The following is a 25,477-nucleotide window of genomic DNA, read 5'->3' as shown; positions in this document are numbered from 1 at the left end:
CCTTGCAGACCCTGTTATGCACTGGACTTTTGCACAGATCTGCTCCCACGAATGCCTGTTACTACAGAGCTGTATTTAAGTGGAGTTCATACTCGGGCTCTGAACAAGTGAGAGGGCATCTTCCACAGCTGTCCACATTCATGCAGAATGCTGACAAGAAGGCAGCAGGCAGCGTAGCAGCACTTCCAGCATACCTGTGAATCAGGTGCTGCACTAGAGCAGCAGAGAGCTTTGCAAGCTCTAAATGTAGAAAATAAAAAGCAACTTTGAACTCCTTCTATATTGACAGTATCAATTTCATCTACAAGTGTCTTGCATTTGTTGTCACATACTCTTGTTTTGCACTGAGCAGCAGTTACCAAAGGAAGGTGTCTCTCTCCCCACGGGATTCTGCTCTGGAGGTACTCCCTGTGCAGCCAGAACCACACTCTCAGGTGTTTCCAGAATGGTGCTGCCAGCTCTAGCAGTTACTGTAGCCAACTCAGAGATACTCGCTTTAATCATATTTATTAACAATTTGTAAACATGAGAAAAAGTGGAAGATAGACAAAGACAGCAAAGTTAAAGATCATAGAGTGACTGAGGTTGGAAGGTGCCTTTGCCCCTGCTCAAAGCAAAGCCACCCACAGCCAGCTGCCCAAGACCACACCCAATTTTTGAATATATCCAGTGATGGAGACTTCCCAACTTCTCTGGGCAATCCATGCCAGTGCCCAATCACCTTCACAGTAAGAAAGTATTTCCTCTATTCAGAGGGAACTCCCTGTGTTTCAGTGTGTGCCCACTGCCTCAGGGCTGTCATTCCTGGCTCCCCCATCTTTGTGTCCTCCCTTCAATGTTTGTACACATTGATGGAATTCCCCTCAGCCTTCTCTTCTCCAGGATGAAAAATCCCATGTCTCTCAGCCTTTCCTCACAGGTGAGATGGCTGAGTCCATCATCTTCTCGTCACTTTGCTGGACTCTCTCCTGTAGCCCCATTTCCCTCTCGAGCTGGTGAGCCCAGAACTGGTCACAGCACTAGAGATGTAATCAAAATTACAATGTAAAACTCCACACTTAAAACCTAAGCGATAAAAAAAAAAAAGGAAGCATAAAACTGAGAAATCTAACAAAGAAAACATCTAAAAAGTAGAGACAAGCAATACATTACTAACACATCTCAAAAAACTAGCGTAACAACACAATCCAGGTGTAGAGAAGTGTTAAGTCAGCATTGTATTCTAAGCTGACTATTTGTGCATGAATATTCTTTATTGCAATAGTCTTTGCTTCTCTACAAGAGAATGGCAAAGTGATATAGACCCCACAATGCATCATTATGCTTAATTCCTCATGTGATGACAATTCCTCATAGTTTTCCCATGGCATCAGCTTTTGATTAGTAGCAAAGTGAATCAGTCACCTTAAAGTGAAGGATATTATGCTTCTCCTAAATCTACTACTGTGTCCAGCTTGCTTCCACAGAGGTGCTCACAAGAAAACAACAAATCAACAAAAAATGACAATGCAAAAAACTTCAAATAAAATGCAGAAAAAGCTATTTTATGGCTGCCTTATTTTCCCTTTAAATTGTACTTGTACAGAACAAGGAAAAGAAACAATTGAACATCTCTAGTGCTGGGGGTAAAAGAAAACTGACTTTTCATTGGTACCATTTCATTTAAAGTACAGATGGGCTCTGCTGGACTTGGGGCACACTGGACTTAGGGTATTAACATCTATTCCTTGCTCATCAGACTTACCAAGGCAACTTTGGGCAAGATACCATTTATGCTACATCTCTGAAATGGTGATAGGGCTTTCCTGCCTCATAGGCAAGACTGAAATTAATCTCTAAAAGCTGAAACATCAGCAGTTTTATATTAAATATTAAAATTAATATAAAGACTTTTAAACAGGTAAAATGTAAAAGAAAACCCCCTCCACTAAAAAATTCTGAGCTATTAACTAAACCATATAAAAAATCCCTCCAGAAAAAAAGTATTAATCCATTTAATTACTTCCTTAACTTGTGAAGTTTACTTATTATTTCCTGCCCTCCAGAGTATACATGCAATTTTATACTTCTTTTCAGAACAGTAAACAACTCAAAAAGTTTCCATGATTGAACAAGCAGCAGTCAAACATGAGAGAGGGGCTTGTTTGTGCCTGGGAGCATGGGAGGCAGAAATAAAAGAAACAATTAAGACATACCAGGTTAAGTAAGGAAGGCACTTATTAAAGGGAAAAAAAGAGCACTTGAAATAATTTATTTCCTCTTCCTCTAGTTCTCACAGGCAGGCAAAGGAGAAGAGAGATTTTCTTGGAAGATGGAATGAGGTCAAGGAGTTAACTCATATGTGCACTCATCAAGACCTTTCCAAAAATAATGAGAAGTATGAAAGATTTTTTCATGGAGAATAAAGGATTTAAAGTAATCACCCAGATGGTAAATGATAAATGATATCAAACAGAAAATCTGGAATGTGACCAACCTACAACAGTGTGATGTAAGCCCTTAAATACAGGCATACAAACCTGAAACAATCCACAGTGCATAAACAGAACATGTTAAAAAAGGATTTCACATGCAAAAGCAAGAAATACAAGTAAGAAAGTCAAGTAGGAATGATATGCAGCCCAAGCTTTAGCTTAAAAAGTTTGGTAAGTTCAAAGTACAGGAGAGGTAAAACAAGATGAAGACAATTTAATACAAGATCAGGAAACACTGTAGGTTTGGAGGGCAGGGCATTAGTTCTTCCACACTAGTATTCCCACACAGGTACCTGTGTAATCAGCAGCTCTGCTGAAACTGAAGTACTGAAACACTGAAGAAATCCACTGCTCAGTCAATTACCTCATTACTGAAGTGTGCCAGAAAAATGCAAAAATGTAATATGAAAGCAACTGCAAATGCATGTTGATTTAGAAAAACAGAGCTCCCTCACCTATTCAAAGGAGGCAGAAGCAGGTATCACAGAAGTAGGTTCCTGACATCAGAGGAGATGCTGGTCAGACTTAAATTTTACTCAGAATTTCAATGTTGTTATTACTAATTCCTACATCACAGATTTTTTTTTTTTATAGAGAGGAAAAAGTTGTGTAGCACAAGAATAAAAAGCAACTAATTCACATTATAGTTAGATAACAAATTTTCTGGTGAGATAATTGATTGGCTTTTTCCTATAGTTTCACCATGCCTACTGCAGAGCCCAGGAAACAACAAGTATAAAATGCAACAGTTACTATGACCAGCCTTCAACACTGGGAAGGGTTAACCAATACCCCAATATAAGTGCTCTTACACAAAAAATAAATAATTTACAGGTACTTTGTGGACAAGCCCTTATTCATATTTCATAGACAACACAAAACCAACATACATACACAGTACAGAAGACTCAACCCCAAAATTTTGTAGTAAGAACACTTGCAGGTTTGTAAGGTTTTCTAGCTTGCATGCACTATGAAGCTTATAAAAAAACCCCACAAACAGTAATTCACTGAAATGAAGTTTTTCTTAAAGAAGGCATCAAACTGCACAGACCATGATGTGTGGCAAATTATAAACTAATCTCACTTGTGTGTGCATTTTCTTTAACACGCATATTGTTGATTGGCAAGTACTAGACTCGTACCTATGAAAATAAAGGGCTAACTCTTAAATCTATGCTATTAACAGTAAACCTACAATATCCATTTGTATATAAAAATAATTTTGAAGTACACCGGTAAAACAAAACACACACTTCTACAGTTAAGAAAACAATAAAAAAATAAATCAAAACTTCCCCTAACGATAGCTCATAAACTCAGCCCTGTGTACAATAGAAAATAAATTAAAAGGTGAATTATTGTGATTACTTTCTCTTCAAAGAGAGACAACAGAGACAAAACTGGATTATATTAGCTGTCCAGAAACATACATACTACATTTGAATTCTAGTCAGAAACTTTGTGAATGACTTCTCATCTATTTAAATAAAACAGATGCCAAATGAATTATATTTACTATGACTTTCTGCATATATTGTAGCTTTCACATAATTTGTTTTTCTAAAGGTTAATAAAGTTTAGCAGCAGGCAAAGTTTACGGCTGGCAGAATGAGGACTGTAAAATTATCTTAACCTCACTGGAAAGACCAACTTCATTTAGTGAAAAGAATGCAAAGGAATGTAAGAGTTGATAAATATTACAGGGAAAGAAGTGTATCAATCCCCTTGACTTGGTCAAATGCACTCTTACACCAAATTTAAAATTGGAATGCTTTATTATATCTTACCATAAAACTTGGGCTGCAACATGAAAATGGACAGCCATGGCAGGCCATCTGTCTCCCTCAAGGTGTATCTGTCCATCAAATTCTCACTTCTCTACCTCATCCAGGACACAATCATGCAGCAGCTGGGAATTTAAAACCCAAAACTCTTCCATGCAATAAATTCTCCTGATTTGGCAACAGTGGGTTTATATGTGTTGAGAAGCTTTGCTGACACCCCAGAGAAGTGTCAGCACTGGAACAGTGCAGTTATGTCAGCACAGCTCTTCTCTTGTTCATCCATTTGTGCTCAGCTGGCTGTTACTCCATGCTCTATTCCATAAGATATTTAACATGGCAGATGCAAGCTACCAAATAAATAAGAAAAATTTAAGGCACATTTTGTGTCTGTGCTTTGACTACAAGCTCCTTTGAACAGCAATTCTTCTTAAGTGTCTGAAAAACATTTTGTATATCTCTAATACTTTCATCAACTAGTATTTTTGACAGAAGGCCATCCTGTGAGATTTTTTAATTCTCAGTATGTCCTTTCTATGTATTTCTATTATCTAATTAATTTGTGTCTAAGTTGAAAGAAACACACACCAAGATGCATCTAAGGGACACAATAACAAAAAAACCATGACCATGTAAGAACAATGATTTGTAAGGTGATTAGTATTTTTAAAGTGCTGTTGTTAAATATATAAAATGAAAGAGATGGCAAGTGATTCAAAAGAAAGTTGACTATAAAAGAAAGAGAGATAAAGGGACTTAGTCTTCCTAAATTCATGATGAAAAAGACAGACTGGTAGCACATTGTCTCCTCCTGTCACTGAAGAAAGAAAACTGTAATCTGTATCCTAATCCCCTTAACTTCATCAGAAGACCACACAGACTGACATAATACATATTCCAATCACATTAGCTGATGCTGTTATTATTTACCCCAATACTGAAATTGAAGAATTTTGATTTGATGATATAAATTTAAGAACTTCCATGTCTCTTTATACCACAATCAGAGAGACGGCCACAGGCCACTAAAAATGATGTATTTGACCACAGATTAAGCAAATAACAGTTTCTTACACCAATGTTTCCATCTCACCCCATTCAAGCTTAAAAGCCCATTTCCTCCTAGCATGAGCATGAGTGTTGACTGCACAAACTCAATCTCAGTTTTGTGACTTGCAAGCAATACTACAAAAAGAGAAACACTAGGATTTCATTAAAATTTCAATTATTAAAATAAATATCAAGTTCTGTGATGACCTAAAAAATAACTTAAACAAACCCCAACATTTTTATTTAAAATATAAAAGAGTGAGAACATACTGTATTCTAAACCTTCCACCTTTGAATACACGATTTGGTCAACCAGTTGGTGATTAGTACAGTATTACATTTAAATTACCCCACCTAGACAATTAACAAAGAACCACTCATTTCAGATCAGTCACATGGTCAATATTATTAAAATGCCCAAACCAGTCTTCTACCATGTCTCACTTGAGTGCAGCTTCTCAGCAGTTTGCCAGGAGCTGCTGTCCTTCATTGCTGATAAAACCATCTGGCAATGGCCTACAACACCGTTTGTGATGAATTCAAGTGCTCTGAAGAAAGGGCTCATGAAAGTGTGCACTTATAGCAATCTGCAAGCAGACAATATGCCTTCAGCTCCTTTGGTTTAAATAACATTCCCTTTGGAAAGTGAATCAGTTGAAGACTGTATGATGAAATAGTAAGTCAAAGTCTAGACAAGGCATGAACCACTGTCTATACAGTTTGTGACAACGTCCTTGATTTTCTTTCTTCCACACTTTTTTTCCAAAGACCAAGCAGTGAAGGCAGTTTGATTTTGTCCATATTCTTACTGTAAACATTAAGAAATATACCAAGGACAACCAGTAAGCCTGACCACACGTACCTAAACGGGAGGCAGAGGAGAGGGAAAAAGTTACCATTAGCACTTCATCTTTAGCAATTACATATCAATATTTGTGGATCAAACAAACCTCACATTAAGAAGAGAAGAGTTCAGTAAAAATCCCCCAAAAACCAGTGGGCTCTGAGATAGAATTTCCCTGAATATTTATTATGACTATCCTTCCACCTTTCTTTATTCCTGTCCTGGCTGGAGAGCTTATTGAAATGCATTTATAAATTAAATAATAACTAAATAGTATCTGTTCTTTCTCATATGAATAAAATAATCCTGAGGGGTTTTAGTATGTTTTTCCTCCCTATGATTATGGGAGCTATACTGGTCCAAAACATTTTCTCACTCAGTGCCTTATATCCATTCTTCCCAATGTAGGCACATTTTTTTTCAGCTCTCCATTCTTTTAACCCTCAATATTTTTAGCTGTAGTAAATTCCATTTGGGATTTGCATGCAAGCTTTGTTCTTAAAGCAATTTGTATATAGAAATAAAATAGAATTTTATGTTCTTTCAAAACTGAAGCAATTAAAATCAAAGTAGCAACTTTGCTGCATTTACTCAAACATTTGGTACTATAATACATCAAGATAATACAGTTATTTAAAAGGGCTAGCTAAGAATTCAAATTTGAGCTTATAAAAGCAGGAGCAATACCATAATGGAGAAAATCCCTTCCTTTACACAAGTTTTCCAACACAGAGAAAGTACCCAAACAATTTATAATGTATCATAAGCACTAGATATTATGACTAGTTTTATTTGCTGTCTTCCAGACCTTTAGAAAAATGTAAACTCTTTTCTCTAGCATGATTAGAATTAACAAGCCAGTCAATATTTACAATAGATTGCCAACATTTGTAGAAGATATAAAAATATATTAACCCCTGAATATGATTAGTAAGTGTTGTTATATTTCCATGATGAACATAATTTTTTACAAAATACTTTGCAAACCACTAAAAACTGTAAGTACTTACTGTAACGTGAATGGCTTTGCAAAGAACAAAAAAGAAAGCACAATGGACATTGCTTTTCTTCCTGTTGTTACTAGAGAGGAAAACAAGTATTAACCTCTTTAAGAATTCAGTTACAACAAAAGAACATAACAAAGGCTTAGCAGGTCATAAAATAATTGTCTCACTAAAATGATGATCACACCCTTGGTGCAAACACAGACTGCAATGCAATGCAAAACAGCACTGGAACTATGTGATTTTTGGAAACAAATACACTGTGTCAGTAGTGCCATCTCAAGTCACACTACTCACAGCAAGGAAATTTCCAGAACAAGACCTGCTATTTAATAACTTCATGCTAATCAATCCACAGTCTCTGAGAGCAACATGCAAATAACTGATATAAACTCATCTGTTAAAGCTTGGATGTAGACCAAAGGTCAAATATCTTGCTGTTTACACCTCATGTTATTACAACTCCATGGTGTTTCGGGCTCTATTTTTCAGTGGAATGGGATTATCCTCTCATCACTCTTTTGAAGTTACTGAAAATTTCCGTAACAGTAGAATTACAAATTTGCATAGAAGCTTAAGAGACCAAGAATGTCTGACTACAGTGACTGCATTAGGAAGTTTCCCTCAAAACCACTAAGAGACATTCTTCTACACCTGATCCATTCACTAAAAAGAATCAAGTAGTAAGAAGAGTGGAGAACACAATCCTGTTTCCAAAATAGAGATAAACTCTTTGTTGCTCTGAAATTAACTATAGCTCCAACAATTTTTTTAACAATTTCAATGCTACCTATAATGAACAAGGATAAAGCATTACTAGCGAACTGTGTACCAGGAAACCTATGTAGTTTATCACTGAAGCAAAATCAATAAATGAGTGAAAGTTGTAGAAGATGTTTAAAAACAAAGTAAGAAAGCACACAAGTTTAGCTATGGAAGCTAAGGAGCTGAGAAGGTGTTATTTTATATAATGGCACAGGGTTCTCACTTGAGAAAGACCCTTGCACAGGGCGCAGTAGGTCTGCAACTAAAGAATATTATTACTTTAATATCAGAAAATATTTTGCTTACCATGAAGTTCCTTTAACTATATCATACTGCAAAGTCCTATTTGTGTAACCACATCCAAATTAGTCTTACTGCAACACACTGGCAAAGGGATCCAATGACTACTGATGCCTTTCCACAGTGCTTTGGCTAGAAAAGCAAGTTTCATTCTTCCCAACTCTACCCCAAAAACAAATATTCACTTAAGAGTGTTTTATAGTAGAAGAAACAGCCTTCAGTACTGCTACATGTGCCCCAACTTCAACTTTTTAGTAATAATTTTCTTTTTACATTTTAAGAAATTTATGCACATCAAATAAAATGATTTTCTATTACATGAAAAATTAAAGAAGAATGAAAAAGAAAATTGAGTTTTAATTAGAAAACAGTTTACAAATGAATAATTTAAAAAAATGGTTAAATTACTTCAGTTTTTCTAATTACAATTATTTCTGTTCTTTCAAATCAGTTATTAATTAAAATATTTATGTAACCATTTCCTTCTAAATTAAGTGCCTTTTCTTCTTTTTCCCAATTAAGTCTGATAATTTCTCATTCTGCTAATAGAAATACAATTTTCATTAAACTCTTTCACCCCACTCCCCTCAAGAAGGAGGAGGGTGGATGGGGGAGCTGGGAGGGACAGTAATGAATGTGGTGTTCTTCCAAGGAACAATAAACATTTTCATATTGCTACAGGCAAGACAGAAAGGGCTCAAGTGGTAGAATTGTCAAGGTCAGGCATAAGAAAACTGGGGAAAGGTTTACTATTCTACAGCATTTTTAAACTTTTTTTTAGTACAGTCAGACTTTTTTTTTTTTAAGAGGTATTTTAATACATGAAACAACCCTCTCCTCTGGGTCAATTTCTAGTGAAGAGAGCTACTGAACTTGGTTAAAAGCAAATACAAAACAGATAAGCTGCATAGGCAATAACTGATAGGAAATCAGAGCATGTAACCCTCAGGTCAGAGAACAATGATGAATTTTCCCTTCCACTACTGTGAATGAAGTAGAGCATCACCTGACAGAAACCAGGGTGTCTTTTAGGAGAAGAAGAAAGGCCAGTAGCTACATGACATCTTGCTACACCTTCCCCCCACCAGGCCCTTGGGACTAATGTTTGTAGTTTCACATGCTTAGAAACAATGTTACTGCCTACTATGCCTTCTAGAACATCCTTACTTTTCCTTTAGTATTTTAATTGATACATGTCTTTTCCTTTCTGTATTTTCCTACGAAAGCAGGCTGAGAGGCTTGGGATTGTTCAGCCTGGAGAAAAGAAGGCTCTGGGAAGACCCTATAGCACCCACAGTACCTGAAGGGGGCCTACATGAGAGCTGGAAAGGGACTCTTCACAAGGGCATGCAGTGACAGGACAAGGGGGAGCGCCTTTAAACTGAAAGAGGGCTGCTTTAGATGAGATATCAGGAAGAAACTCTTTACTGGCAGAGTGGTAAGACACAGATTGTCCAGAGAAGCCGTGTCTGCCTTATCCCCAGAAGGGTCCAAGGCCAAGCTGGATGGTGCTTTTAAGCAAACTGGTCTAGTGGAAAGTGTCCCTGCCCATAGCAGGGCAGCTGGAACTAGATGGTCATTGAAGTTCCTTCCAACCCAAATGATTCTGTGATTCAATTTCAACTTCTCCATTCAGAACAGTGTCTGGTTCTGCACTAAAACATAGCACAGACTATACGGACAAGTTTACTTAACAGGCTCTTCAGGGTTGAAACTGTGGCACAAAAAGAATCAGGAAGATCTCAAACACATTCTACCATGTGAAGATGCATGCTACACAAATCAGTCAGCACAAAGAACAGAAAAAAAGCCAGAGTAAGAACCATTCTCAAAAGCTCTGTCCTAAATAATAGAAGAGAATTACTTTGTTTTTATACAAAGGCAGTAAAAATATAATTTGCTCATACCTGTTACAGCGAGAAGGGCACCAAAGATTTTAATCAAAGCTAGAACAAAGGATATGCCAAAATATCCAGTCAGGGAGAAAAGGAATGCATAACCATAAGTCTGAACTGGATGCTGCAACAATAAAAAAGCCGGTTAGGAAAATGTAAAACAAACCCTGAGGTATTGCAAAATGACATAAAACTACAGGCTTTAATCAACTGCTTGAGCAATAATAAGCTGTTCAACAATGCATTCATGCAAAAATACTTATTTAATTTTAGTTAAATAATGGAAAAATAATAATGAAATTATAAGCTCATAAGTCTGGTCCTGTGATTTTGTTGCTTTTTAAAACATTACCCTATCTAACACATCAAAGACTGGAAAAACTTGCTTACTGTATGAATTATACAAGTTAACCTGTTTACATGATGAAAATAGAACTTTAGAGAGAGAAGTAAGATTTTCTGAATCATAGAGAGCAAGGTTTTCCAATGAGGTTCTTCATAGAAAAGGTAAATCTTTACACTTACCTTTGAGCAAAATGTTACTGCAGGGCTTAATCCACTAGTGCATGTTAATCCAAATAAAATATACACAAAACCTATTGAATAGGAATACAAAACCTAGAATAGTGTAAGAGAAAATAATTACTAGGTGATACTTTTCAAAAGGACAAAATTAAATGCTTTCAGATGCTTGGCCCTATTAATATGCTCAGAAACTCAGAGCTGAATTTGAAGGGTTTGATGATATTTTTACTAGCATTTATATAATAGTTGATGTACAGTGAAAAGTCAACATTAAGTGTTAGACACATTCTTCCTACCCACAACATAAAAAGTTTGGAAAGCTAGCCAGTTAATAATGTCCTGAGGTCAGTGTCAAATGTGGTAAATCCTTCAGGTTCAGGATTTCACAGCCTAAATAAAACTTTTCACAACTATGCAATTTAATAGCCTCAAGAACATGTTAAACTTATTTCATTTTCTGCTACTTATCCAGCACAGTAAACACCTGCATTACATTAAATGTGCAAAGGGTAGCACAGAACCACCAGAAGCGTCACGTAAGTTTCATCTGAGTCACTTCATTTCACATGCATGGCACACACGCATGGTTATAACATGCAGGATTTTTAAATACGACCAGTTTTGGCCTAGTTGAGTGCTCAGAACACTCAGGAAACAGGTAAGCCCTTTATTTGTCTGCACCCTTACTCAATTAATAGGTGCACCGAGCAACAAAACAATCTTCATCTAGCCTTTCCCACACTAAGCCCGAAGTAGAAACTGGAACTGTCCGTCCGTCCGTCCGTCCGTCTGTCCATCCATCCATCCATCCATCCATGCAGCAGGATTCGTTCAGCTGTTTGGGCAACATTTAGTAGTCTTTTCTTGTCAACAGAACTATTCTACACATACTGGCTAGCACATGCTGATCTACTATGCTTTCAAAACTCAGTGTCTTGTTATATCTCAGTTATTGAGAAAAAACTATTAAAAATTGTTAGCAACTCCTTGAGACAACAGACCACTTATCACTGCTCTATAATAAAGAAGGATGCATACATGTTTAAAGAGCAGACCTGCTTTCAAACATTTAAAAGCCAATGACCTAATCCTCAGAGCTTTTACTTTACACTGTTTATACACACAGAAGTCAGTCCCCAGTTCTTCGCTTGCCTCTGCATCCAGCTGGTCTCCCTAAGTTCCTAAAGGCTTCACTTTTCACAGCCAGGAATAAGCACCACATTGCTATTTCCTTGTTAGGCAGTGTAATATATGTCACTTCTATAAAATGACATGTAAGGCAAAAATTAGGTAACACCATGCAGAACAGTGATTATTATTTCAGCCACAAAACATCTTTTCTCTTTTCACAATTGCTTAAATCTAGGGCAATTTCCAAATTTGACAGAGTAAGAGAGACCCTGTGGATGACATGTACCTTTATTGTTCAATTTTATTTCCAGATCACTGTCCATTAAACGTGATCTCCAATTCCAATTCAATTTTTACCCAGAGTCTCAAGTATAAAAAATGACTTCCAAAATTCTGCTTGTACTTCTGCACGGAATTCTCTGAACAAAATCCTGAAGTAGAATGTCCAAACCACGAAAAAAACCTTTAGATCCTAAACCACTACACTCATTCCCGACAAGTAGTACGAGTATACCATATGAAGACCAACATTGTCAGACTAATGCAGAACAAAAAGCAAAGTCCTGGAGACAGCAGGAGTTTTGTAGGTAAGGCAGCAAAGACTGTCAAATGCAAAGTGGGCAAGAAAAAAGCTACAGATTGCACTTTGGTTTTGGATTTTGGAAATGACAGCCAAAGAAGGCTGCATCAGGTCACATAGCCAAATCTCTGTTCCCAGCAGACCTCAACAGTGAACACTAAGTACAAGAATAAAAACAGGAATATAGCGGTACTTTTAGGTATACAATCTTCCACTTTCCAGAAACCTGTATGTAGCTGAAACCTCTCAAGCCATCCTAAATCACTTCTAGCCTTATATGAAGATACTTTCTAACTTTTTCTCCATTTCTGAAGCTATTCTCATGAAAAATTAGATTTTTCTTTTTAAATATCAAATACATGCCAAATATAGAAAACAAATTTCAGTAACTTTTTACTTGTAGCATATTCATATCATGCCTTTTATAGTAAAAGATTTACTTATATTTACTCAACTTCAGAGAGAAATATGCAAAATTCAAACAAGTCTTGTCTAAAAAGAAAAATAACTTCAGACCATATGAAGAGATAATCTGCATTTCAGGTAAGTATATTAAAAAAACGGAGCAAGACATTGTCAAAATTGTATTTCACTGAATCAGGAATAAAAAAATTCACCCAGAGTTTAACAGATTTCAAAAGATTTTTAAAAACCTGCCTCCCAGGTGCTAGCACACTCTGGAATATAAAGTATAGCAAGTAAAGTAAAGCAACATGCTCCATGTAACACATGCCCAGCTACACCAGAGGAACAGTGTGTATTTCTCAGAGATGAAGTGCATGATCATACAAAAAGCACTACATTGATCTCAGGCCTGCAGGGTAGACAAAGGAATTGTTGCTAGAAATGAGTGTTTCTGTAGCTATATTGTATTTGTATTTGAAGTTGCACTCAGAAAGCAGCACCCTTGAAAGATTGAAAATGAAACAGGAAAATCAGCAGAACTCCTCAGACAAACAGAAAACCCCAAGAACAGTACACCAAGAGCTTTTCCCTCCAGAAGCAAGAGAAAAGCACATTAAATCCCATGCTTTGTTAATGGATGCCTTGCCCATGATAAAACATGTTCTTTTAAAATTGCAAATGTGGTATTTACCATTTCTGAATTAGAACCATTGTGCAACTTCATAGCTTTTTCCTGTACATTTCCTATAACTGCATCTGCACAGAGGGCAAGGGATATTAGGATCACACCTATTAAAACAAACAAACAAAAAACACTCTTAAGAATATTCATTGCAGAATGGTGGCAAAAAGTCCAAGGAATAGAGCAATAATAACCAGCCCTCCCCTATAGAAGTCAGCAAAAATATTTCATGACACCAGCACAAGGAAGTTCCCACCTCCACTCTGTCTCCACCAATTAACCCCTGAGCACTGTGTGTCTCTAAGCTTGATGGGAACATCTGGACATTGCTATAAAGAAGCCAGCTGTAGCTTTTGTAGTAACAAGAGTGACAAAGAGTATCATCTGCAGTTAGTTAATGATGATATATAACCAGAGAAAATGAAAATACTCTTTTTCAGTAGTTAATTCCACTTTTTTTTTTTCCCTGACAAAGGCAAATAGAAATGTTAGATGTGATGGTAAAAAAATGCAAGAGGATTGGAAAGTAGAGATCTTTAATTACTGAAACACTAATTTAAAAGAAAAACTACTGTTCAGGTACAAGCTCCATGGTTTTAGGTTACCATTTATGCTGACAAGGAAGTCACTATATAGTCACTACTGCAATGAGCTTTCCAATAACAAAAAACCTGATAACTCTAGTCATGTCAATCACAGCTCATTTCCCAACCCACAAACTTTCATGACTGTTCTATTTAATGATGAACACAGGTTGAAATATCACTTTTCCTAAGTATACAACATTACAGAAGATACTAATCATCAAAATGCAAATCAAAACCCGCTCTAGTCTTGGTTCCTTAAAAGATCATGTCAGGGAAGAAACTAGAAGACTAGAAACAAGCAGTGTTTTATTTTCTTAATCCTATGTTCTTACAGTCAGAGGTGGAAGATTTTTACATTTTTAAGGCCCATGAAGCTTAAGGTGGTATTTTCTCGGAAAGAACTTTAAATCAATGTTTTTAGTTTGGGAACCATTTCCTTTCCAAGGCCAGACTTTCCAGGTCTCTTCATCATTCAAGATTATCAGGCAATGGACAAGGTATAACTCAATGGAAAAGACATGATAACATGAATAATATTGGTAATGCTAAAAATATAGGAATCTCATCTGCACGGATTCAGCTCTGGTCCAAAGATATAATAACGGCTCCAGTTCAGCAATTCCACTCTGTAAAGTGAGGGATGAATGTCCCTCCATGGGCATTCTTCATCATGATTCATGTTCTGGCCATGCTTAATGGCCTAGGCACACCACTGGACAAATGCATTATTAGCACTGGACTGAGATGAAAAGGTTACCTGGAACCTGAAGAACCAGTGCACATGGAGAGGAGAAACGTGGGGAACAAGAGAAATGTTAATCTTATGTCCATTGCACATTTTAGAGTGTGAGGAGAATTGTTCCAGTCATTGTGGCAGTGCTGAACAGAAACAGCAGCAGCAAAGTCATGGATAAGACCACCTGTGTTTTATTGGATGTAAAGCATGAGTAAAAACAATTGGAAAAACTGGACCCAAATTAGTTCTGAAAGAAATCTGCATAGAAACAGTTCCATACAAATCACTGGAATGAACTCAGGAATTCAGTTACCCTTTGTCATTTGACAAGGAAATTCAATGAAGTTTTTCATTCCAAGCAGTTCAAAATCCTTGCTTTGCTTCTGACTTAGATAGTATTAAAAGGTTAAAATGTGAGAACTCCACCTAAAAACTACAGCAAATCTGACAGTGATCATCCGTTAATATAAAGCAAACGGTTCTGAAATGGAAAAATACTTAAACATTTAACTGGGAAAGACAACTTATCTTTTTAAGTTTTAAAATGTTCCAACCAAATTTATCATATTTATTTTAATATATATGTACTGGGGTAAGTCTTTCTTAAGAATATATGAGACATTTCAACCAGAGGCCACAGAGTTCTGCTAGAGCAAAGCTACAATGAAACTGCATTTTCAGTAGGATACCTGAAGGCACTCCAGCAAGAACTCAGAACTTCAATGGAATGCTTATTGTAGGAAAAACCAAGCATTTTTTTAAACTCTAAATTGTGTTTTTACCTGTCAAGTTGAAGTTTGGTGCAACTGTGCTGTCAGCTAAAGTAAACCATATTAATCCAAGGCTCATACACAAGGCAGCAGACACATCTACAATATTGTAACGTTTTCCTACAAAATACAAACAGCAAGAATGCACTGTTAGCACTCAGAATTTCATGTTTATCCTGTTTAACAGACTAGAAGACTAAGGAAACATTGTTCCAATGTCATTCTTCTATTTAGACAGGAGACTCAATGTTCTGGTCTTTCACAACCAGACTTAGTTTCTTCTACAACAGAAATTCCTACCACAGGGGAAATACCTGATTCTTGTGATCAGCTTTGGTTTGAGTTCACAGTTGCAGCACTGACACAAAGCACTTCCTCCCTGACAAAGCATTCCCCTAGCAACTTCAGGACAGCTTAGATGTTTCTTAATACTTTTCCCTCACACAAGACATTTCAGCTGCCTTTACTAATCGGAAAGAAGTCAGTTCCAAACACTGACAGACAACTTTGGTACTCTGAGAACTCTACATTGTCTTATAGTTTGGGAGAGACAGGTTGTGGAGGGGAATAGAAAAAGAAAGTAAGGGCATGATAAAGCAGGAGTTAGTATATCTTGTTTAAAATAATGTATTCTTTGCTCAGAAGCTGAACTTTGAACATAAGCTTCAAGAGAAGTTTGTTGAACTGAATTTTTGTAACAACAATATTAAAAAGAAATAGCTTCTGAGACTACAACACTACTACAACACAATAAAAAGTTTCATAAAGCTTTAGGGAAATACCAGTCACTTTGCATTAAAATGATAAAATTACTCCAAATAAAAGGTAAATACTGTGTAGGCATGTACGTATGTAAACTTGAAAACTCCTTTGAAAATTCAGTTGTTTTTCAGCCAGAAGATCAGGATTACCAACAGAAACAGAAACACAGCATTCTAGACTTTGTTCCATTATACTTGTCCATGCGGAGTGTTACTGACTAAACATTTGTGTATTGAACACAAACTTTATTATTATAATATGCTTAACCCTTCTAAATCCAGAAACACTGAAGTATATTTATTCACATAACTACAAACTTTTCCTGTTTTTCTCCATATTCCATTTTCTCTTATTGGAATATGCACTATGACTTTAGGACTAGCCAAAGACATGCAAAATCAGGTGTATTTCCGATTAAACATTTAATCAAAATTTAGGAATTAATCTTTTCAAACAAGAGTAGAGATTTTCTTCACAACTCCTGGTTGGATTCTTTTTTCCATTTCAATATTGAAATTGTTTCATTTATTAAGTGATTTAGATTAGAAAACAAACTTACACTTCCTAAAAATTAAGAAAGCTTGTGTAAAAATCAAGTTTTGCAAGTGACCAGTACAATGTTTTTCCCCATACTTTCTGTTGATCTAAATACATTTGTACATTTCCCAGAAGATGCTTCAGAAATTCTCATTTTTCCTCCTATAAGAAAAATTCTACCAGCAGAATATTAAAAAGTACAGGATTCCACCTGTGACTGCCTCTCAAAGAAAGATTTTTTTTTAAAAAAAATCATCGAATAGCAAGACTAACACTTACCTTGTATAAAAACCCCACCTATCATAACTGGAATCAGTTTACAGCACTTGAAGATGACTTGAGTAGGGTAATTCAGATATCCTAAAGAGGTATTTGACAAACCCATAGTTCCCACTGTCAAAAATGCTATTATCATGTAGGTTTTGCCAGGAATTCTACAAAACATAAACATACAGATCTTGGCATTACAGACTCATCTAGAGGAGATTTAGCTTGGAAATTTCAGTTAAAGAAATACTTTTGTAATACAACCTCAACATCTTCCTCACTGAATTTCATTTAATAGAAATTTAAAAATGCACAAAAATCTCTGATTTCATATTTAATTTCTTTCAATTACTGCAAATAAAAAGCAAATACAAGACAATAAAAACTTCATGGCTCATGAAGTATTCAAGAAGTAATTCTTTAACCTGCTTCTGAAAAGGTATGTTATTTACACAAGAATCAAGACAAAGGTTTCAAAGGAAATGTGGCAAATTGGTATACTGAAATAACCTGGATCTTTGTTCTCTCACAGGTCACTGTGACAACTTCTTTGGTGAAGTTTTCATGTGAACCTGGACAATTTTAAAATGAAGAAAGTTGAAAAAAGTACCATTTTTTAATGAAACCCAATGAAACTAAGAGAGCAGTGATTCAGACACCATGAACAGAGGGGCTGGTTGAACATTTTCAATATTTTGTTCACAATCTGATGAAATTACCACCTGACAACAGATGATCCAACAGTTACTTTTGTGCTCACTTTGTGATTTTTTTACAGTTACTGCTGTGCATATGTTCAGCTATTTTTCATGCACTCAGAACCACACTAAGAACATAAGGAGCCGTCATGCTGCAATCCTGTCTTCTCTGTAACTCATTATGTGATGTACATATACTCTGAGCCATGAAAGAAAAATTAAAAATTTTAAAAATATAGATTTCTGCATGTCTACAAGAAGATGTCTGGGTTATAGAAAATAAAATGTAAAATCTATTTCAGATCTACATTTCCAACACGACTTACTTGAAGGCAAATGCTCTGTAAGCATTTCCAACTGGTAATAAAACCCCATAAATACAAGTAATCCAAAAGGTAACTGTGCAATATTATCTGATGCATCTCAAGAAGTCAGGTAACTTGAAATACAAGCTGTCAGTGTTTAAAGTAAAAGGAATAATTTATCAAAGTTATGTTGTTTCGCTAAAAAAGAATTTTATAATCTAAAACCAGTATATGCAAAATCGTCCAAGGCTGACTGCAGGTAAGGAAAACTAGTTATGTTCTACTACAATATGAGGCACCTTTAAAATTCATGTACACCATGACAGCCTGTATTCAAGTTTCCAGAGTGCCTCAATAAACACTTTGCAGAGACTATAGCTGGGTAGGAGGCTGCAGAATGGCTACACTGAGTCAGAAAAGATCCCATTTCCAGTGGGATTCAGAAATCAAAAATTTCCTTCGTCCACTGCAGTGAAAACACAGAACAGTTTTGTGGCAGAGTGGTATGAGTGCTGTCTTAAATGCAAAACACAACACTTCAGCACATCCTTTGAAGCAAACCCACTCAGCTACACAGTAAGCAGAGAGCTGACCTCTGACATTCTCCAAGATGCACAGCACGTAAGAGGAATCTCTTGGTGAGGAGGTGCCAATATTTGAGGAAAACATATTCACTGACAGATGGCTTCAAGTGCTGTGAAGTGCATTGGCTCTATTCTAGATGTGACAATCCCAAGCAACACATACGTGACTCACTCTCTATCAGCCACATTAAGGACACAATATGTTCTGCAAGTGGGACAGTGACAGCAGAGTCAACAGAACTACTTACAGGCCCGAAATCCAAGAGGGTGCTTCTAAAATATTCTCTAACATCATCCAGCAAATTCACTTCCTTTTATCTACAGAACTGCTAGCAATGCTTTACAGTACTCACATTCAAAAAACACAAGTTAAATTTATGCTAAGTATCAAATACTTCTAATTTCACGGACAGTGTAAAATGCTTGGAAAAACACATACCTTCTTCTTTTGTCCTGAATCAACTGCAATTCTATTAGTCCAAAAATGGAATAAAATCCAAATTGCACTAAAGTGAGGTACCAACCAAAAGGTTTAAAACCTTCCACTGAAAATATCAATTCCTATAAAAACAAAAACCCACCACAGTCATGTACATACACCAAAATATTAAATGGATGAAGAAGAATTAACAGACCTTTTTCCCTTGATGTGCATGCAAATCTAGCCTTTGCAGTTGCTGGTTATTAACTAGATTTATCTGCCACATGTAACTTGTGAAAATATTGAAAAAGACCATTTAAGTTCCCCAAAATGAAAGGAGAAAATTTACTGTTGTTATAAATACAATAAAATTAATGAATCAATTCATTAGGGGAATACATTTGATGCATTACTAATTATCTCATATTACAGACAGCTTCCTGCCTGCCTTTTTTGCTGCTCTTCCATTCATTTACTTCAGCAGACCGTTTTTATTCAGATTTTATAAATATCTCTAGATAAATTTAATACAAATTTTCTCTAACAAACATGCTTACTGATAATTTTCAACTCTTAGAAATGCACACCCAATACTGTGAGTGCCAACATTAAACAGCCCATGTGAGTTCATAAAAATTTGTAGGCTGTAGGAATATTTCAAACCAGAGCAATTTGTTCTGGAAAAATATATACACGTCATAAAGAGTTATGTAGGTGTATCAGTTATAGAAACAAAAGGCTACCTAATATCTACCTTTTGGGGATCCTGCTTTTAATTACTGATCATATTTTCCTAACTCTTTTGAAGTAACTTTATGTTCGCAAACTTCTCAGCTGCTTTTGAAAACTGCATTAGAAACATGATTTTTAATGATCAAGTTTTTTAATCACTGCTTTATTCAGAATACTCCATGAATTCAAAAATAATTTTAAAAAGGGAACAGAAATGTAGCTGCTCAAGATAAGAGAGAAAAGACTAGCAGAATGGTGAATGTTTAACTAAAATGGCATAAATATTATCCTTCTGCTTAAAAAATTACCATAGTACATGTTTCAGCTCTGTCCTGAGAGCAGAGAGAAAAGTAAGATGACTGTAACTGCACAGTACTCATGCAACTTAAGGAGATCTAAAGTTTTCAGCATCAATGAAGACTTTGATGTATCTTGCACACAAAAGTAAAAGATCAAGTTATGAAAGTCCAAGGGATCTAAACTTTACAGGCACATGAACCATAATGGCAACTTAGATTATATATTACTTTCTGCTCTTAAACACTGAAAGGCTGACTTTGCAACAAAGATCTAATTTAAAACATCTATGCATATTAAAATACATACTATATTATTATGCTATTGAAAAAGACAAGGGGTAGGAGGAATTGGCCTAAGACACAAGTTCATAATATTTACCTGTAAATATCCATAGATTAGATAAAACATAAAAACTCCAGAAACACAGATAAAAAATTGAGTAGGTTTGCTAAATTTGCTGAGATTCATGCCAAGAACTACAACATCATCTACTGATTTGATATGGGGAGACATAGCTTGAGATTTGGAGGGTACACTGATGGAAATGTATTTTCTTGATGAAGTGAATTTCAGATCCATGGTTCCTGGCTCGCTGCATTCGGGGCTATTGTTGTCTTCTGCCTGCTTTTTTCCTGTGTGTTCTCTGTCTAAAAGCTGAAAGAAATGCTAAAGTCAGATGGGACACAACATACAGCCTTCAACAACAACAGTAAATGAATGGGACTTTACAGGGGAAATATAAAGGTTTCAGAGTTTTGTTGAATTGTTTTTACTCACAAGTTTTACTTATCTTTTCTGAAGTCCAAAGTTAACATCAGTTAACTTTGTTAACACCAGAGGCAAACAACACTTTATGAAAGCAGTTTTGCTTCATTCCTACACTTGACATAGCAAACAAACCAACCAATCAACCCCAAAAAATCAGCAACAGAAAACCAGCTTGAGTGTCCCAACACCTCCAAGTGGTCCTCTCATACTCACAGAAGTGACTGCTTGGGAGAGAAGTGATCTCCATGACCAGCAGTGAAAGAACTGGCATTGAAGCACTGTGGTTCTGCCCACCTTCCTTCATCTCCTCAGCAAAACACACCAGACTAGCTCACAACATGGGAAGCCTTGCTAAAAATTACAGATTTGAGCCTAGGACCAGCTACAAGCACATTCCATACAAGCATGGAAACCAAAGAAGTTATCTCCTCATCCTCACATGTATTCACTATTTCTTGCACAGTTTTTCAGAAAAGTACATGGAGAGTGAAACAAGCAGATTGAGACGCCAGTCTCAAAAATCAGACTGTTTATCTGATCAGGTCTATGATATGGCAATCTCTTTAATTGTGGAGAGCCTGGTTTAAGCATGGCTTAAAGAAAGAGGCCATGAAGGTATTCAGCTAAGGGAAAAAGCAGCCTTTCCCAGGCTTGATCCTGTAAATAATTAGGTTCTCAGCCACCTTTTATATAAACAACAAGATTCTCAGACCGTTCTGTCCTTGGCTGCTACTGGGAACAGACGGCCAGCCTGGGAATAGATATGAAGGTTTTGAGAACCTTTCATATTATGGTGGGAACACTGATCTTGGTTTCAGTAAACTAACTTCAGGTATTGTAAACAAAAGGAGGAGCTGAAGTTTTCTCTACAGCCTGTCAGGAGCTCAGATTTTGCAATATGCATGAACTTGATTAACACTGTTATAAAAAGTGACTGAGTGAATAAACGGAGTCAGATGCTGAACAAGGAAGTTGGGTCTCTCCCTCCATCTTCAATATTTAATATTTATCATATGTAGCAATTTCCACATGTAACAGAAAACAAAACCAGATGACTGAAGCCTACAGAAGGAATGTAGCAGCTTAGTAGACTGAGATGGAAATAATTCTGTTTTCCAGCTCAGCAGAGAGTAAATATTTGATGGGTTTTTTAAAGATAAAACACACTGGTCAGCCAATTGTCCCAGGATTTTTAAGTGTAGGTCAGCATCAAGTTCTGTGAGCAGACAGTAATTACAGTGTGCCTGTCCCAGCTGTTTAGTGATTTGTTTTTCCCACCTCAAGAATAATTCTTCTCATCACACATACATAAAAAAATGCTTTCCCCATTTTAAATGTCCCAGTACATTGACACTAGATCATGCAAACACTGTAGTCTGCAAAAACACTGGTAAATAGAATATATGATACAATACTAGAAATTTTAAGGTTAGCTGAGAAATTAAGTATTAGTATGAAGCATGCAAGGTGCTTATGGTTTCTTTTTCATATGAGCTACTATCAGGTTAGAACAAGACTCCTACTAGAGTTCTGAAAGAACATCTTGGGGAGTATAACAGGTGTTCAGGGACCATAACAATTATTTGTGCCTAAATTCATAGCTCTTCACTTCAAGATCAGAAGTGAGAGGTAGAAAGTTTACCCCTGCGGATTTTTAACTAATTCCAACATGAAGTGACCATAAAACAAAAGAAAAAAAGTTTTAGACTAATTTTAGTAAAACCAGAAAAGAACTAATGTCAGATAATGAGGCATGAGTGAACCTTCACAGACAATATAAGAGAGTTCTGATCACCCTCAGAGAAAGATTGAAAGAACAATGGCAAACAAGGGTTATCAGGATGGAGGAGCAGGTTGCCCATCTTAGGAACTGAAAAAAGATGAAAGCATAACTTGTCTAGCCTAACAAAACCCCTATGAAAAGGAAATAGACCTGCTTTCCATACAAGTATGGAGTATCACTAAGGAGAAAAAACAGTTTTAAGGACAGGAGAATGAGAACAAGTGGGTATGAAGTGATCATGAACAAATTTACACTTTTCAGACTATCTGGTTAGCTCAGGAACTGGCTGGACATTGATTTAGGAGATCCTAAATCACCAGCTTTGGTTTGCTTCTCTTTACCCATATTTTTCTTCACTTCTTAAAAAATTTTATCTCAACCCTTAACTTTTGATTTTACTCTTCCTTTCCTCTCACCCCATCCCTCTGGGGGTAGTGAGGAAAGTGAGCAAGTGGCTGTGTAGTGCTGAGCTGCCTCCCAGCATTAAACCACACAATTAACATAAACTTCGATTTCCAACTATTTCTATTAAAAATATTTCCTCAGGAACACCACCAGATTTTACAGTCTCTCCAAATAATTTTTTGCAGATTACTGAGTCTGTCATGAAAGTGGTAAACTGTGGAAAGTGGAAACTGATCACTCCAGACACACCCACAACCATCCATAAAACTATGACACACGGTAATTGTTTTTCTCTACATCCTTCAAAGAAAATTATTTAACAGCTGAAGAAACTGTAAATGTGTGTATGCATTTGAAAGTCTCCACCAAGTAATTTCATTAGCAACAGCGACAGAATTCTTCTGAAATTCACACTGACTTCTCAAACTGCTATTTTTCTAAGCATGAAAACTGTTATTCCTACTCCTCTCACCAAATTTCTCAAGCACCTAATTCATATCTTGAACATAGAGCAAAAATATGTTTTATGAAGAGTTAAGAGCTGTCCCGATTTGAGTAAAATACCAATTTCCCTCTCTTCTTTCTCCTCCCTTTCGTGAAAGTGTAAACAACAGATTCTTTAGGTCAGAGACTTCCTGCTTCTCCCCCTTAAAAAAAAAAAGTCCCTTGCAGATCAGTATTTTAACCTAGCACGGAAAATAGTGATTATTACATGAAGGAGAAACGAATGAACGAGTAGAAAAGCAAAATTTCTTCTGCCTCCAGAAAGTTAACAACTTGTACTAAGCATGGAAAAAAAATCATGAAGGAGCTCGAGCCTTGGTTGGCCAAGGTTTTTAACACTGAGGAACATCTGTTAAACCCATCATGTTGGCAGAAACCAGCGTCTTAGTCCGCTCAGAAGAACTGCTCGCCTGAGACACGCAAGGCGAGCTCCACGTTGGCTTTGGCCATGACCCTTCGGAGACAGTGCCAGGAATGCCTGGTGGCAGGACCGCAGCTGGCACCGCAGCAGGGATGCCCCAGGTGACAGGGAAGCCAAATTCCATCTGCGGGAAACCTGAGCAGACACTTCGCTTGGCGCTACCGCGTCCTGCTCCGGAGGCAAACCGGGAAGGGAACCGAGTCCAGCAGGAGCCCTGAGCCTTCCTTCCCTGCTGCCCGCTCTCCTGCGCCAGGTGTGCCCTTCCCGAGCGCCTGGCAGCTGTCCCGGCAGGGCTGGCACAGCCTCTCCAGCCGCCACGGGCCGCCATTCCCCGCCCTTGCCCCGGGAAAGGTAACCCGAACCCTCCCGGCACTCAGTGCCGGCTCCCCCCGCTCCACATCCCGCCCCCGGCGCCCCTCACCATCACCCCCATGGCCCCCCGATGCCGGGCGACGCTTCGCAGGAAGCGACTCCGCCTCCTTCCCGCTCGCCCCCTGTGCCTGAGGGAGGGAGGGAAGGAGCGGGGAGCGGCCCCGCCCCTGCCCCGTACCTGTCCGGCAGGCGAGGAGGGGCACGGCGGCTCCGGCCGGCCGCCCCCGCCAGCGCGTCCCGCCCGCCTGCCGGGATCGCCGCCTCCGCGGGCCCGCGCCGCCGGAAGTGGCGGCCGCCCGGCGCCAGGGGTCGGCGCGAGCAGCGAGCGCATCGACACAGCGCCGCCCGCTCGGTGCTCCGCTACCCGGCCTGGGGCGGGCGGGGACGGCGCCCTCGAGCCCGCCCGCGTTAGGGACCGCCCACCGCGCCTGAGGGGCGGGGCCGGGCCAGGGCTCCGCTCTGCGTTCCCGACTTTTACACAAAAAACACCAAAACCGGTTCCCCGCTCTCGGTTGCCGTGTTCCTGGCTGCCAGAGAAGGCTTCCCTACTTGTCTCTGGGGGAGATCACAGAATTGTCAGGGTTGGAAGGGACCAATCCAGTCCAACCCCCTTGACAAGGCAGCGTGACCTAGAGCAGGTGACACGGGAACGCATCCAGGAGGGTTTGGAATGTCTCCAGAGAGGGAGACTCCACAACTTCCCTGGGCAGCCTGTTCCAGTGCTCTGCCACCCTCAATGCAGAGAAGTTCTTCCTCGTGTTGAGGTAGAACTTCCTGTGTTTCAGTTTATGGCCACTGCTCCTCGTCCTCTCTCCGGGCGCCACTGAAAAGAGTCTGGCACCATCCTCTTGGCACCTGTCTCTGAGATATTTGTATGCATTAGAGATCCTCTCTCAGTCTTCTTTTCTTCAGACTAAACAAGCCCAGCTCCCTCAGTCTCTCCTCATAAGAGATGCTCCACACCCCAAATCATTGTGTCCTTCCACTGAAACCTCTCCAGGAGCTGCTGATCTCTCCTATACTGAGTAGCCCAGAACTGGGCACAGCGCTCCAGAAGAGGCCTCACCGGGACCGAGCAGAGACGGG

At 38.0% G+C, this 25,477-nt stretch overlaps 1 protein-coding gene across 3 annotated transcripts; it reads right to left on the bottom strand.

Moving 5' to 3' along the window:
- Positions 1 to 491: 491 nt before the first annotated feature.
- SLC35B3 (solute carrier family 35 member B3) lies at positions 492 to 24,760 on the bottom strand. 3 transcript variants are annotated; one of them, XM_074543850.1, is made up of 10 exons: positions 24,570 to 24,759; positions 20,517 to 20,792; positions 19,125 to 19,246; positions 17,111 to 17,265; positions 15,545 to 15,652; positions 13,449 to 13,546; positions 10,642 to 10,734; positions 10,129 to 10,240; positions 7,163 to 7,232; positions 492 to 6,170 (listed from the first exon to the last, which is right to left on the bottom strand). In XM_074543850.1, the coding sequence occupies exons 1-10, from the start codon at positions 24,720 to 24,722 to the stop codon at positions 6,020 to 6,022; spliced, it is 1,338 nt and encodes a 445-aa protein (XP_074399951.1). In that variant the 5' UTR covers positions 24,723 to 24,759; the 3' UTR covers positions 492 to 6,019. The 3 variants fall into 3 exon arrangements, with proteins under 3 accessions (XP_074399951.1, XP_074399956.1, XP_074399964.1); XM_074543855.1 differs by lacking the exon at positions 24,570 to 24,759 and adding an exon at positions 24,441 to 24,552; XM_074543863.1 differs by lacking the exons at positions 492 to 6,170; positions 7,163 to 7,232 and adding an exon at positions 7,264 to 7,686 and having other exon boundaries at positions 24,570 to 24,760.
- Between the last annotated feature and the right edge of the window lie 717 nt (positions 24,761 to 25,477).

This window comes from Zonotrichia albicollis, chromosome 1 (genome assembly GCF_047830755.1).
Source record: "Zonotrichia albicollis isolate bZonAlb1 chromosome 1, bZonAlb1.hap1, whole genome shotgun sequence".
In the NCBI taxonomy this organism is placed as follows: Eukaryota; Metazoa; Chordata; class Aves; order Passeriformes; family Passerellidae; genus Zonotrichia; species Zonotrichia albicollis.
Note: the sequence above shows the minus strand (reverse complement) of the source record. Positions and strands in the feature narration are given on the sequence as shown.